This window comes from Strigops habroptila, chromosome Z (assembly GCF_004027225.2).
Source record: "Strigops habroptila isolate Jane chromosome Z, bStrHab1.2.pri, whole genome shotgun sequence".
In the NCBI taxonomy this organism is placed as follows: domain Eukaryota; kingdom Metazoa; phylum Chordata; class Aves; order Psittaciformes; family Psittacidae; genus Strigops; species Strigops habroptila.
The window spans coordinates 21,007,602-21,021,283 of record NC_044302.2 but is presented as its reverse complement, the minus strand read 5'-3'; the positions used below and the strand labels follow the sequence as shown (position 1 = coordinate 21,021,283).

The following is a 13,682-nucleotide window of genomic DNA, read 5'->3' as shown; positions in this document are numbered from 1 at the left end:
CTCTGGAAAAGCATGTTCCTCTTGCCAGCACTCAGGACTCCTTTGAAAGCCATTAAATTAAATGATAGAGCAATGTTAGGCCCTTAACATTGATTTTTCCATACAGTTCTTCGGTATCAGCAGAGTTGTGATGCCCCCCAGATATGTTCCCTTGTTTAGCCTTAATCTGATTACGTTCATTAATCTAATTCTTTTTTTGCAAAGCAGACAGGAGAGATCAGACAGCCTGAGAGCTCTTCCCAATTTGTTCTCATCCCAGACTATCTCCTCCCTAGTTTAGATTTACATGGAAAACAGGATCAGCAAAAAGGGACCATTTTATATATCTTTCTGCTGTGTCTGTTATTTATCAGCAACAAAAATTACTTGAGTTTTAACCTGTAATAGTGCACTGGCTGGGCAAGTACTAGATAAAGGTTTCTACTAGAAAAATTAATTTGAGCATTGAGGGCATTCATGCCAATAATACTGTGGACAATACTCCACAAAACAAATCTAGCTAAACAAATAAGTTACCAAATAGATTGCATAATCCTTAAGAAACAGTACTGACAGTCTTCCATCCTGAAACAAACTCAGCCATCTCTTACTGTCTGTATGTCTGGAGCAAACTTATCTATAAACCTGATCTTATTGACTTGGGTGTCATTCAACTCCTGTTTCTGCAGCTAGAACTTCAACTGCTACAGGACGCAGATACAGTGACCTGAAAGACTTCTATAACACTTTACATTTTTACAGCTATTTCTATATCAAGTGTTGTGAAGTATTTTGCAAGCACTTCATCAACACAATTAATGATTTAGGGTAAGCCTTCCACTTCGCTGTGTGCTCACATTATCGCAGCATCAAATTATCTTGTACTCTTCTCACGTGTACTGCACATCACCCTGTTGGGAAAGGGAATTAAGCTGCAGAGAGATTAACAGGGTGCCTACACAACTCAATTCAGCCTGGTCCAGGACAAAGCATGCCCCCAAACTCCTACAGGTATCACCATGCCCTCATGGGTGCAGTGCTCACCATCTCTGTTTGGGGGGCATTTCCCCAAATTCTCTCATACCCCTCTCATTAGACAAGCCAGGATTCTGCCTCTGTTTTGGAGGAAGGTTTTGTTTTTTTGCTGATTGCCTACAGTGCAGATTCAAGGTTTGATTTAATTACGGAACACACTCTAAGAACACAACGGGATTTTCACAGCAATTTGGAAACTTATCCTAGATAGCCACAGGAGTGTTACCAGGTAAATAAAATCAAATTATATACTAGAAGTTATTTCCCAGAGATTGCTTTAATAGGTATCTCTAGGAAGATCTGCCTGAAGTGTTGCAAGTGCTGCTTGTAACACAGCTGCAGGAAAGAGACCTCCAACCGTAGTGAATACAGAGAAGGGATGACCAAGAAACAGAAAATGAGACATTCAGAAAGCTTGTCATGGTTAACTGAGCAAAATGAAAACTAAGCAATGCTCCAATGACAGCCTCAAAATGTTGCCATGGAGGCAGGAGAAATACAGAAACTTAAGACAGGCACCAGGGAGCTGGCTTCTCACTTAGGCTAGACACCATAAAAAAAGCTTCTAACTACCCAAAATGTGCAGTCCTGAAGAGCCCTCCCATAAAGGCAGTAGGGAAAAAGGCTTTTAGGGTGAAGAACCGTTCCAGTAAAGGGATTCTTCATGTTCACTGGCAGGGAAGTAGACTCAGCACTCACAAATTGTATGCCAGCTCTGTAAAAACTCCCCACCTTTATAAGACTTGGGCAGAAAGAGAAAGCAACCTGACTACATCTGTGAACAAATGATACCACAGCAATTAGGAAAAGAGCAGAGACATTCTAAGATGTCTTTCACACAGTGGAGCTTGGGGCCAGACCTTTTAGCTGTCTCTAGGACCATGTTTCCGTACCGCCAAAACCCCTCTTTGGAAAACACTGCCCCCTGGAGGTCATTAGGTGAACATACTACCACTTGTAGCCATGGTCCATCAAGATGTATTCATGCTATTCCAGTAGGATCAATACTGCCTCATTATCCCATTTCTGCTGCAATAATGCTCCAGTATTGAATAGTCTATAGGGTTTCTTTTTAATTTCCATTTCAGTGATTTTTGCTTTAAGAAGCAAAAATTAGATGCCTGCAGATCATGGTACTGGTTGCCTACATTAGAAATTGTTTACTTAAGTCTCACAACTCACTTTAACTGTAGCAGACTGGCTTCAATTCCTCCCGTGAGAAAAGGCAAAGGCAAGCCTGCCTGACTTCGGACAGTTACCCAGAAGCAGAACAAGAGCCCTTATAGACTGGTCCCCAGAGACACACAGAGCCCTTATAGACTGGTCCCCAGAGACACGCACACTGCATTAAGGACAACCAGCCCTGCCAGTGTCATGCACCATACACCCATTTCTTGATACAGCTGAGACACATATAAAATGTGAGACACAGTCCCTGATGGGCATCAAAGGGGGAGATACAGCAATGGCTCCAATAGTACTCCCTCTCCATTGCAGGAGAGGGCTCAGCCATCTGTGCAACTGGTTCTAGGCAAACCAGCAGCATTAACCTCACTATCCCATTTGGATGGCTGCCTCCTCCTGGCACAGACTCAGGTTACCCAGATCATAACTTAACCCCAACAACCCCCAAAGGGCCTCCTTGGTGGCCTTTCAGGTTTAATCCAGAGTATTCTTCTAGAGCTGCCTCTAATGAGCTTTAAAAACATGCTGGCATAGCCAGCCTGATAGGTAAGTGTGTGACAAGACCCTCTAGAGATCTCAAGAAGGCTGAAGCAAGGTGTGATTTGTGATGGGCCTTTGCAAATCCCTGTAGAGAAGCTATAAGCTAAAAGAATCTCTGTAAATCTCTAAATGTCTCCTTCACCCTTGGCACTTGAGCTGCACTTCCACAAAAAATAAAAAAGGCTGTTTCCTGCCTGTCTTTAGGAAACCAGTGTTATTTCTTGCATCCTACACAATGATAGCTAAAACTATGGTAAGATCTGATGCAAAAAGGGGTTGATCTTTAGAAGTAGGGTGAGAAGCACAGGTTCTAGCCCTGTATAATCTATGAATTCTACATAGAATTCTTCCAGGGCTCAGCATAGCCCTCCCAGCAGCCTTCATACATAGTCAAGATGATGAAAAGAGCTCCCAAACACACCAGCAACTCCTCAGCTCCATCACATAGCATGCTTATACTATATATGCATTTTGCTATTTTAACTACAAAAAAAGTCAGAGGCCTGAATGAGACTACTTTGCTCTTAATTAGATGTTTAGCTTCCAATGTTTACCTGCACAATGTTCCTTTAAAGACAGATGCTTCTCTTTGAGGCTTATAGTGCCACAGCTGCGCACACATCTCATGATCTGAGAGTGAAAAGATCAGCTATCTATCAACTGACAGAAGATTAGTTCCACAAAAGCAGGACTAATCCAGGAAGAAAGTGCTGTGTTCCCATTTTGAGTGTCTCACACTGACAGAAAAGACAATAACTAGCATTTCAACATATCTACTTGGACTTCTGCTTTAACTTGAAGAGATTTAGGAAAATAAAGGAGGAAACTGAAGCTCAGAAGCTAAAGGTTTAATTTCAGAAAAAACACCATGTTTTTCTGAAGCCTGCTATTAGATTACATTTCTTTTACCTGGGAGTCTTGTAGCATTGCATGCTCAGTGATGGGTTGTTCTCCCCTGTGTTTTGGGAAAACCTTATCTTTAGTAATGCAGAAGACTGTGACACTGAGAAGCTACAAGCCGTAGTAAAAGCCTAGCAGAGCAATGCTAGAAGGTAAGAGTATTACTTACATATAGCTTTCTCCTACATGCTTAATTGTTGTTGCTCTCTTACTGATATTAACCAAACACTTAAGAACTCACCAGCACATAAAAAGGTGATTTAAGTGTTTAAGAGGAGATTACAAAAAAACCCAGCTCTTAAGCTCAATGATTTAAATAACCTGTTTTCCACAGAACTTAGTGCAAGTTTTGTGACCACTGTGTAGCAGAAATAACAAAAGAAAAGTAACTGAAACACTAGAGCATGACTGTAGATATCAGAGAAAGAGCCAGAAGTAAAAGAAAATTCTGTCCAGGTTTTTGCTACAAAGGCAAAAAGCAAACATTCCAGAATAAAATGCATCTTTAACATACACATTAACTTCAAATTTTCTTAAGCTAAATATTTTAGCAATACTACTACTGTACACCCAGTGCAATCAAAGCAACCACAGCAAGCACTGGAAAACCCCCAATACCCTCAAGCTACCCACCTCACAGGCTGCTTAGCTGCCTTAATTAATTTGCCCCCACTTTGCCTCCCACCTTTAAATAGCCAAAGATGTTGATTGATTGGGAAGTGATTTTCAAACAGGCCAATCCAAGGATGAAGAGGCATTGCAGACCTACATATAAAACTTCCCTCCACAGGTAAAACTTCTTGCTCTGAGATAGCCAGTATCTCTTTGTTATGTTGTTGAAGAGAGTGAGTATAGCAATTTTAGCTTTAAAAATACTATCCCCCAAGGGATTTAAAGACTAGCTTTTAGTCCTGCATTCATTCATAGAACTGGGTATTTTCTATGTTTAAGGCTCTTTCTATTTTGTAGTAGTTATTTCTTCATTTTAGAAAACAAGCAAGTAGCTTAAAAGTGTGTGTGTGCGAACTTGTCTGTTTACAGTTTCATATTTTCAGTTAAGACTTTAACTTATGAATTCTCTACCTAGAGCAGGAGAAAACACCATTTACCTATCTGTTATTATTATGTCCTTAAGATGGAAAAGATTTCTTTACCAATTACTGAGATTCTAGCAAAATTTCCCCTCATCACATCAGTTTGGGGCTCCCTTGTACTCATGGCCTGAATTTTTATGTTAAAACTACTCCTGGCTTAGGGCTGAATAGAGCTTCATCAAGAGGAAATATGTGAGAGTACAAAAGTCAATAGCAGCAAGCCTGACATTGAAGGGAAAGGATTTCTGCTAACTCATGCTAGATTGCTGGCTGTTCGTTTTCAAAGGGCTTAGCAAGTGCCACATTCTCTAACCTGTGCATAGGAAAATCCCTGCAGTGTTTAAAATTTCAATAGGAGCTCACACCCTCTGTCTGCTGTAATGATTAATCTGCTTTGACCTTCCTGCCTCTGCTTGCAGATTAGATACTGTTTTGCTATCTAGAAAGTGTGTTTCCAGGGATGCTGTAATGCCCACTCGATTCCACTCGTTATTGCTCTGTTAGTATTTCAAGGCTCTTGTCTCTTGCTCAGCCAAGTTGGGTGTAATGAGTCACCTGGGGATTGAGAAAGGGCAGCAAAGTGGGTTATCACGTGCAGGAGACTTCTGAAGTGTCTGCTTGTGGGTTAGAGAGGCCACAGCAAACTCTGGAGGAGCATCACTGCTGCCTCGGAGAGCATGTGTGAGATGTGGCATCTGCACGGCTGTGCGAGGATGGCACTTCGCCCTGGCCCTGCTCCTTGCTCAGCTGTGTCTGGCTCTGCAGGGCTCATGTCCCAAGCCTGCAGGCAAAAGGATGCAGGGTCCTGAGCCCCAGTTCTTCCTCTCCAAAGGGTTGCAGCAGGATAGCGCTTCTCCTGTTTCTTCTCTGAGCAACCTGTATGATCATGTAAGTACTGGTTGAATAACTTCTACGAATGGTTCTTGTCTCTTGGGCTGCACTACTGCCGGAGGCGGCTCCTCTGCTGCCTTCTTGCAGAACCAGCTCAGGTGAGCGGGGTTTCCTGATGAAAAGCAGCCCGCTTGCTCCTGGGAATGGAATGGCTGCCCTGCCTCCTGTCCAGCCTGAGCAGCCTTCGCTTGGGGCAGTAAGGCTCCAGGGCCTTCCCTCCTGAACCTCCTCCCTATGTACTGAACAAACTCGGCAGCAGCGTCCCGGCCACTGCCGAGGTGCCTCCGGCGCCCCGCTGAGGCGAGTGCCGGGCGGCGGGGCAGGGCGAGGGGGCCGGGCCTGCCGCGCTTCCCGCCGCGCCGCCGCAGCTGGCCGGGTAAGAGCTGCGGCTCGTCTGGGCCGCGCGGGAGCCGCGGCCTCTCGTAGCGAGCGGGCGGCGCGGGGAGGCTCCTCGGCCGGGCGCGGCTCTACGAAAGGCCGGGGCGGAGGGAAGCGGCTGGGCCGCGGCGGCGGGATGGGAGAGCGGTTTTCTCCGCGGCCCTGCGAGCCGCCGCGTGTGCCGGCGCTGGTTGCGGTGCAGCTCCGAGCGGCAGCTGGTGTGCGGGGCGCGGGGATGTGTGAGGAGCTGCGGGGCGGGGAGGAGCCCGGAGGCGCCCTTCAGCGGCCTTGGCTCGAGTCAGGCGATGAGGAGTGAATAACTATAAAACAGAAAGATCAGGCGATTGCCGGTTTCGTTGTCGTGCTTTGGGTGATGGCTTGTTCAGGGGTTTGCTGGTGTGAGCTCTTGGATCGTGTTTAAAAACAAAGTAAAAGTGGTTTAGAGCACAGCAGTCTTCTGTGTTTCCCTCAGCTTTCCTCTTCTCCCCAGCATCCTGTGAGAAACAATGAGATTAAAGTTGAAGAATATCTGTGTAAAGGAAAGTGAAACTAAGTATGCTCATTGAAAGGCAGTGGAATTGTAGAAATAAGATGAAACGTCCGCGCTCAGAGAGATGGTCCTTACGAGAGGAGGCTGCTGTGGTCCTGTGGCTGCTGGCTGAGATGCTACATAGATTCAAGGGGAAAAGTGCTTCGGTTGGCTATTCTTTGTTCTGTTTGCTTCCAAAGTTTCTCAACTCTTTCAGTTTTAATCCAATATTTTATTACGCTAAACTGTAACACTTAAGATTGTTGTTATTTGCTTCTGAGGGAGTGGGGTGGTTAAAAAGATATGCTGAGAGATTTCCCAGTATCAGCCCCCACAAAGGAGCAGGATGAGTGCAGGTTGTTATATTTTCTATTGCAGGAGGCTTACACCGTTATAAGTTGTAAAATGATGTGGAGGTACAAACAATCAGCTCTGTTAAGTCCTGACAAGCAGTTCTCTGTCATTGTGTCTCAGGTGACGAGGATGATTCCTGAGTTTCAGTGGTGTCTGAGCACCTTGTAACTACATGTGGGAGAAGTTGGTGTCTGTAGAAAAGTTGCTTAGTTATTGTGTGGCTTCTCTTGAGTGTTTGCTTACTGTTAAGACCATTTGAAGCTGTTTGAGAAGTCCATAATAAAAATCCCAGAAAGCAAAGAATTTCAATGTAACTGTTGGAGTTGGTGATCTTAAAAGTGTTCTCCAACCTAAGCAATTCCATGATTCCCGTCTCTTGTGGTAATTTTGATTAAATTATTTTGCTTAAATGAGCATCTTAGTTTTGAATAGATTGCAGGCAGATTTCTGGTTAGTGAACCTAACTTCTGCTTGTGTGCTGGAGCAGATGGCCACAGTGCTCTTTAGCTTTGTGTGGAAGTATGTCCTGATACCTGCATGTATTCACTCAAAGCACAACACTTCGCGCTATTTCCTCCTTTAATGTCAAGCACGATTTAAGATTGACTGTGGATGCAACAAAGTCTCTTCTCGCTTCGGGTTTATTGCTGGTTTTCCAGTAGGAAAAGCAAGGCATAAGGATTTGCTGTGCTGCTGAGCAGAGAAATGGGGTTTTGCTTGCAGGCTGGGGTTCAACTTCTCACCAGGGTCTCTTAAACAAAGGGGCTGGGTGCTGGTGAGGGGCTCTCCCTGCATCATATTGGGTTTGGTGGAAGAGGTATGAGGGGTAGCTGTTGGGAAAGAGGAGGAGCAGCTGGGCTCCCTCTCCAAGCTCCCTTGGCTTGTGGCTTCCTAGTCTCCTTACTTTGAATGCCTGGATAAATACTGCCATAATCAGATGAAAAGATTTCTGGGCCACTTGTTTAATTTGTATGGCTTGTGGTATGGTCTCTTTTGCGACTGAGATACTTGGATTTAAGTGTTCAGACCTACACAGTGAGCAGAGCATTCGGAGGTCAGTGAAGAGCCAAAGCAGCAGCCAACTCTTCTTCACTTGCTGTGTAAATAGCGTGATGGGTGATTGAACCCGTGAATCTCCTGATTTCCAGATAGCCTCATTCAGGAGAGCCCTCATTTATTTTCCTCACTGGTGCATGATTCTGTGAAGCATTTCTGATATTCTGCAATACAGAGGTTAAGCTGGACTGATCTTCATTGTTTAAGAACAGCTTTGCCTATTTACATACATGTATGACTGGAGTGACGTTTTTTATTCTTCTGTGCTGTTCTCCAGGTTGTAAATCAATCCAAGAATGAACAAATGTAAGAAGTCTTATGTTAACCCGACTACAAACCTTGACAAGTTCAGTCCTGAAATTCTTTCTGAAATTGAGAAGCTCTTTGCGAAGAAGTTTACTTACACTAAGCCAGTGAATAATGAGTGGCAGCTTCCAGATCCCAGTGATGCTTTTACATGTGATCACAAGGAATTCGACTCACTCCTGGCTCTGAAGGACTCCATGAATAATGTGAAGAATCAGCTCAGTGATAAGAACCTGGATGAATGGCATCAGCACACCTCGTTTACCAATAAAGCAGGGAAAATAGTTCCTCATGTGAAGAAATGGGTAAATGCTGAGCTGTGTACGCAGGCATGGTGCAAGTTCCATGAGATCCTATGTAGTTTTCCTCTTCTCTCTGAAGAAGCTCTTCAGGATGGAGAACTGAATACTGTCCACCTCTGTGAAGCACCTGGAGCTTTTATAGCCAGCCTCAACCACTACTTGAAATCCCACCATGTCCCGTGCAACTGGAATTGGGTAGCGAATACTCTAAACCCGTATCATGAAGCCAATGACACCCTTATGATGATTATGGATGACCGTCTCATAGCAAATACCTTGCCTTGGTGGTACTTTGGCCCAGATAACACTGGTGATGTGATGACACTGAAACATCTAACAGGACTTCAGAACTTTGTAAGTAACATGGCCACAGTTCACTTGGTGACTGCTGATGGCAGCTTTGATTGCCAGGGGAATCCGGGTGAACAGGAGGCTCTTGTCTCACCCCTTCATTACTGTGAAACAGTCACTGCTTTAATGATCCTGGGCACTGGAGGGTCCTTTGTTTTGAAGATGTTCACGCTGTTTGAACACTGTTCTACCAATCTGCTCTTTCTGCTAAACTGCTCTTTTGAGGAGGTCCATGTCTTTAAGCCAGCCACTAGCAAAGCTGGCAACTCAGAGGCCTATGTGATTTGTCTTCGTTACATGGGCAGAGAGAGCATCCATCCGCTGCTTTCTAAGATGATACAGAACTTTGGAACGCAAATGGTCAACAAAGCAGTTTTTCCCCAGCACGTGCTACCAGAATCTTTCCTTAAAATACATGAAGAGTGTTGCATGTTCTTCCACAAGTGCCAGGTAGAAGCTATCTCTCAGAACATCCGTCTCTTTGAGTGCATGGGAGAAGTGGAGCAGACGAAGCTGAACAAGTTAAGAGATTGTGCAGTGGGGTTCTTCATGCAGAGACTTCGTCTGAAACCCATTGCCAGAAAGAACTGGCTTGTCAGGAAACCTCAGACTGGTTGCAGTATGAATGCAAAATGGATTGGGCAAAGAAGCAAATATTTTAGTACGTACAATGAAAGGAAGATGCTGGAAACCCTCACGTGGAATGATAAAGTGGCAAAGGGCTATTTTCATCACTGGGCTGAAGAGCATAGTTTAAATAATGCTGGGAAAACGTATATCCTGGAAGGATTGTCTTCTGCCCTCGAGTGTAGCTTGTGGTACATTTTGGAAGGAAAAAGACTACCAGTGGTAAAATGTTCCCCGTTTTGTGATGGTCAAATCTTGGAAAATCTGAACGAAGCACTGAACGCATTGGTGGAGGGGAGTCTGAAGAGCAGACAGATACTGCAGACGTGTCAGTCGTGTGAAGTGCTTCCTGGGGAACTGATACTGGCAGAAGTGTCTGATCTCTCCAGATGTCACCAGGAAGATCTAAATGGAAGATGTGGTGACCAATTCAAGTGCCTTGTGGTAGACTTCCCATCCCTCTGTGATATTGAAAGCCAGCCCCGTATGGAAACGAAGCTCCTGGACTCGTCCACACTGCTGACATTCAGCTTCTCTTTGCTTTATGATGGAGAACCAAAGTACCAGCAGCAGCTTTTGGAGTGTGTTCTGCATTCGTTGGATCAGCTGACAGTGGGAGATGCATTGATTTTGCCTATTCTCTCTTGTTTTACACGCTTCACAGCTGGCCTGGTCTTTATATTGCATTGCTGCTTCAGATGCATCACATTCGCTTGTCCAACCTGCCCCGAGGCCCTGAGGAGCAGCGCTGCTTTGCTGTGCATTGGTTACCGAGGCCTCCCAAATCCCGTTGTCCAATATCTGCAGCATATGAAGGAACTAATGAGTTCTTTGCTTGACACAGACTCTCCCCAGCAAGTTTTGCAGTTTGTGCCCATGGAGGTTCTCCTCCAGGGCAAGCTGTTGGAGTTCTTATGGGATTTAAACACAGCCATTGCCAAGAGACAGCTCCACTTGATTGTGGATGCTAAGCAGCAGCAAATGACTAGTGATGTTTCACTTTAAAATAACTCTAGAATTGAGCAAGTCGCTGCTGCTAGACCTTGTTTTACAGGCAGGTAGAAGGTGTTAAAAACATTGTTAATGTGAAGGTGATGTTACTGCAAAAACCTCTGGTATGATGTTGTTAGTGCTGGGAGGATGTTTTGAGCTATCAATCCCGCTTGCACCACATTAGCCTGTTGTACAGAAACCTGAGGCTTAATCTCAGATGTGGAGGACATGGGAGGGACAGTGCTTGAAGTGGAGAAACTGTTTCTTCTCTGTCCCAGATCTCCATGAGCAAGTTTCTTTGAGTGACACCTAAGTCAGAACTGACTGTAGCAATAGGACAAGGAGTAATGGGTTCAAACTAAAACAGAAGTTCATGTAAGATATAAGGAAGAAGTTCTTTACTATGAGCGTGGTGAGGCTGCCCAAAGAAGTGGTAAATGCTCCATCCCTGGCAGTGTTCAAGGCCAGGTTGGACAGAGCCTTGGGTGACATGGTCTAGTGTGAGGCGTCCCTGCCCATGGCAGGGGTTGTTGAATCTAGGTGATCTTAAGGTCCTTTCCAACCCTAATCAGTCTATAATTCTATGATTCTGTGATTCTATGATGGTAGGTGGGGTGGTGAATTATACCTGTTGGATCAGGCCAGATGGTGGGTGACACTGTTTTGTGACATTAGCCCTCTTCTGTGGAGCAAACCATGGGGGTTTTGACACACGTGTACTTTTCCACCGTTTATAGAAGCTGAAACATAGGTTTAGGCCAGAACACTCAGTGGTGTGTTTTTGCTTGGCTTTTTAGAATAATTAAAGTTATTCTAATAATTTCAGACTCCTTAGAATAATTTGAAATGCCTGAGTGAAGAAGACTTCCATCTGTTTATTAACAAGGAGCTGCAAATGTTTTTCAGACTGAAAACATGATCATGCGTGGATTTGTGTATCAAGAAATGCTTTGGGTACCACTGGAGGAGCAATAAGCTGAAGAAATTTGTGATAACTGTCTATGGGAAAGTATGGTTAAGACTTCATAGAATCATAGAATGGTTTGGGTTGGAAAGGACCTTAAGATCATCTAGTTCCAGCCCCCCTGCCGTGGCAGGGATGCCTCAGACCAGACCATGTCACCCAAGGCTCTGTCCAACCTGGCCTTAAACACTGCCAGGGATGGAGCATTTACCACTTCTTTGAGCAACCTGTTTTAGTGCCTCACCACCCTCACAGTAAGGAACTTCTTCCTTGTATCTAACCTGAACTTCCCTGTTTAAGTTTAAACCCATCACCCCTTCTCCTATCACTACAGTCCCTAATGAAGAGCCCCTCTCCAGCACCCTTGTAGCCCCCTACAGATACTGGAAGGCTGATAGGAGGTCCCCACGCAGCTTCTCTTTTCCAAGCTGAACAGCCCCAACTTTCTCAGCCTGTCTTCATACAGGAGGTCGTCCAGACTCCTTATCATCCTCGTGGCCCTCTTCTGGACTTGCTCCAACAACTCTACGTCCTTATGTTGAGGACACCAGAACTGCACACAGTACTCCAAGTGGGGTCTCATGAGGGCAGAGTAGAGGGGCAGGATCTCCTCCTTTGACCTGCTGGTCACGCTTCTGTTGATGCAGCCCAGGACACGGGAGGTTTCTGGACTGCGAGTGCACACTGAAGCTGGCTCATGTTCAGTTTCTCATTAATCAGCACCTCCATGTCCTTCTCTACTGGGCTGCTCTGAATCATTTCACTGCCCAACCTGTAGCTGTGCCTGGGAGTACCATGACCCGGGTGTAGGACCTTGCACTCGGCATTGTTGAACTTCATGAGGTTGGCATTGGCGCATCTCTCAAGTGTGTCAGGGTCGCTCTAGATGTCATCCCTTCCCTCCAGTGTATCAACCAAACCACACACCTTGGTGTTGTCAGCAAACTTGCAAAGGGCACACTTGATACCACTGTCCATGTTGCTGACAGTTGGTTCCCCTTAAAGATAAAAATGATGAAATTGGTAACTGACTCTTGCTTTAAGGGGATCCAATTTTATTTTCCATGTTGCTCCTTTGAGAGCTAAATTTTGAGGCCTAAGTTGGGTATATTAACATTTGGTTTTAAGTTTGTAGCACACATGGAAAAACCTGCTCAGAGGGAGAAATGATGTTTAAAGGAGACATGGCTTTGCTGTCGTTATGTGCATGATCCTGTAGAGAAAAGTCAAAAGGAAAATGTAGACTCCTGATGAATTACCAGCCACCTTCTGGAAGCACTTGTCATTATATAATGTGGGAGCTTGAAGGATAGTTGATCACTGGTAAGGGATTAAAGGCACTGCTGAAAGCCTGCTTTGTCTGGAGGTGCTTCCCATTGAATCGCCTTTCTTGCCACGTTGGTCGGGGCAGAGTTTAATGCCTTTAACAATTCATTTTTTATTGAAGAACTTGAGAGGTGAATGAGCTGGTGGCTCAGGTCTGACTAATTCATAACATTGTCTGAAAATCTTGCTTTTTACACTTACACGTAAGTAGAAGCTGCCCTAAACAAAAGCTTCTGGAGTTGGTCATGGTCCATGTTAATTGATTTAATGACCTTGCTTTTTTTTGCTGTGAGCTGAGTCGTGTTTCCTCTCTCCGACCAGGCAGGCAGGGAACAGAGGCTCCAGACTGGGAGATGCATGCAGTAAGAGGTTCTCCTGTAGATCAGTTTTTGAACCTGTCAACTGAAGAGTGCAAGCAGTGCCGCAGGTGCATTTCACTGAAGAATAAAAACGAAGGGCTGAAAAACAAAATAAGGGGGAAGAAATTGCAGAAGTATGGATGATGAGACAGTGTCAAAGATGACCTGTAGAAGCCTTCTTTGTCTGAAACAAAAAGCAGGGTAAAGGGATTGTCCACCTCAGACACCCCTATGTCTCTGCCATCATTCCAGAGGTGATTAATGCTTCTGAAAGTCCCACTGAGCTTGAACATTTGAAAAGCCATCTCTTAAAGCTGGGGAGATGAGGTGTTTCAAGTGCATTGGCTGTGCTTACAATGTGATATTCTGCCAAAGAGGCATGAGTGGCCAGAAGCATCTGATCTAGTAGGTACTTAACTTGGTTTTGGTTTTTTTTCGTTACTAACATTAATATTTCTAAATAATTATTTTATAGGTAAAGTAAAACCCTGAGGTGACTGACGGACCATGAGA

The 13,682-nt window shown here is 44.7% G+C and overlaps 1 protein-coding gene across 2 annotated transcripts; it reads left to right on the top strand.

The window, feature by feature from the left end:
* Positions 1 to 5,923: 5,923 nt before the first annotated feature.
* On the top strand, positions 5,924 to 10,906 carry CMTR2 (cap methyltransferase 2). Of its 2 annotated transcripts, none has more exons than XM_030512560.1 (2): positions 5,924 to 6,000; positions 8,219 to 10,906. In XM_030512560.1, the coding sequence occupies exon 2, from the start codon at positions 8,238 to 8,240 to the stop codon at positions 10,530 to 10,532; it is 2,295 nt and encodes a 764-aa protein (XP_030368420.1). In that variant the 5' UTR covers positions 5,924 to 6,000; positions 8,219 to 8,237; the 3' UTR covers positions 10,533 to 10,906. The 2 variants fall into 2 exon arrangements, with proteins under 2 accessions (XP_030368420.1, XP_030368421.1); XM_030512561.1 differs by lacking the exon at positions 5,924 to 6,000 and adding an exon at positions 6,360 to 6,619.
* Positions 10,907 to 13,682: the final 2,776 nt, after the last annotated feature.

Excerpts from the sequence above, each read along its gene's own strand:
- CMTR2 (XM_030512560.1), top strand. The coding sequence starts at position 8,238 with ATGAACAAATGTAAGAAGTCTTATGTTAACCCGACTACAAACCTTGAC.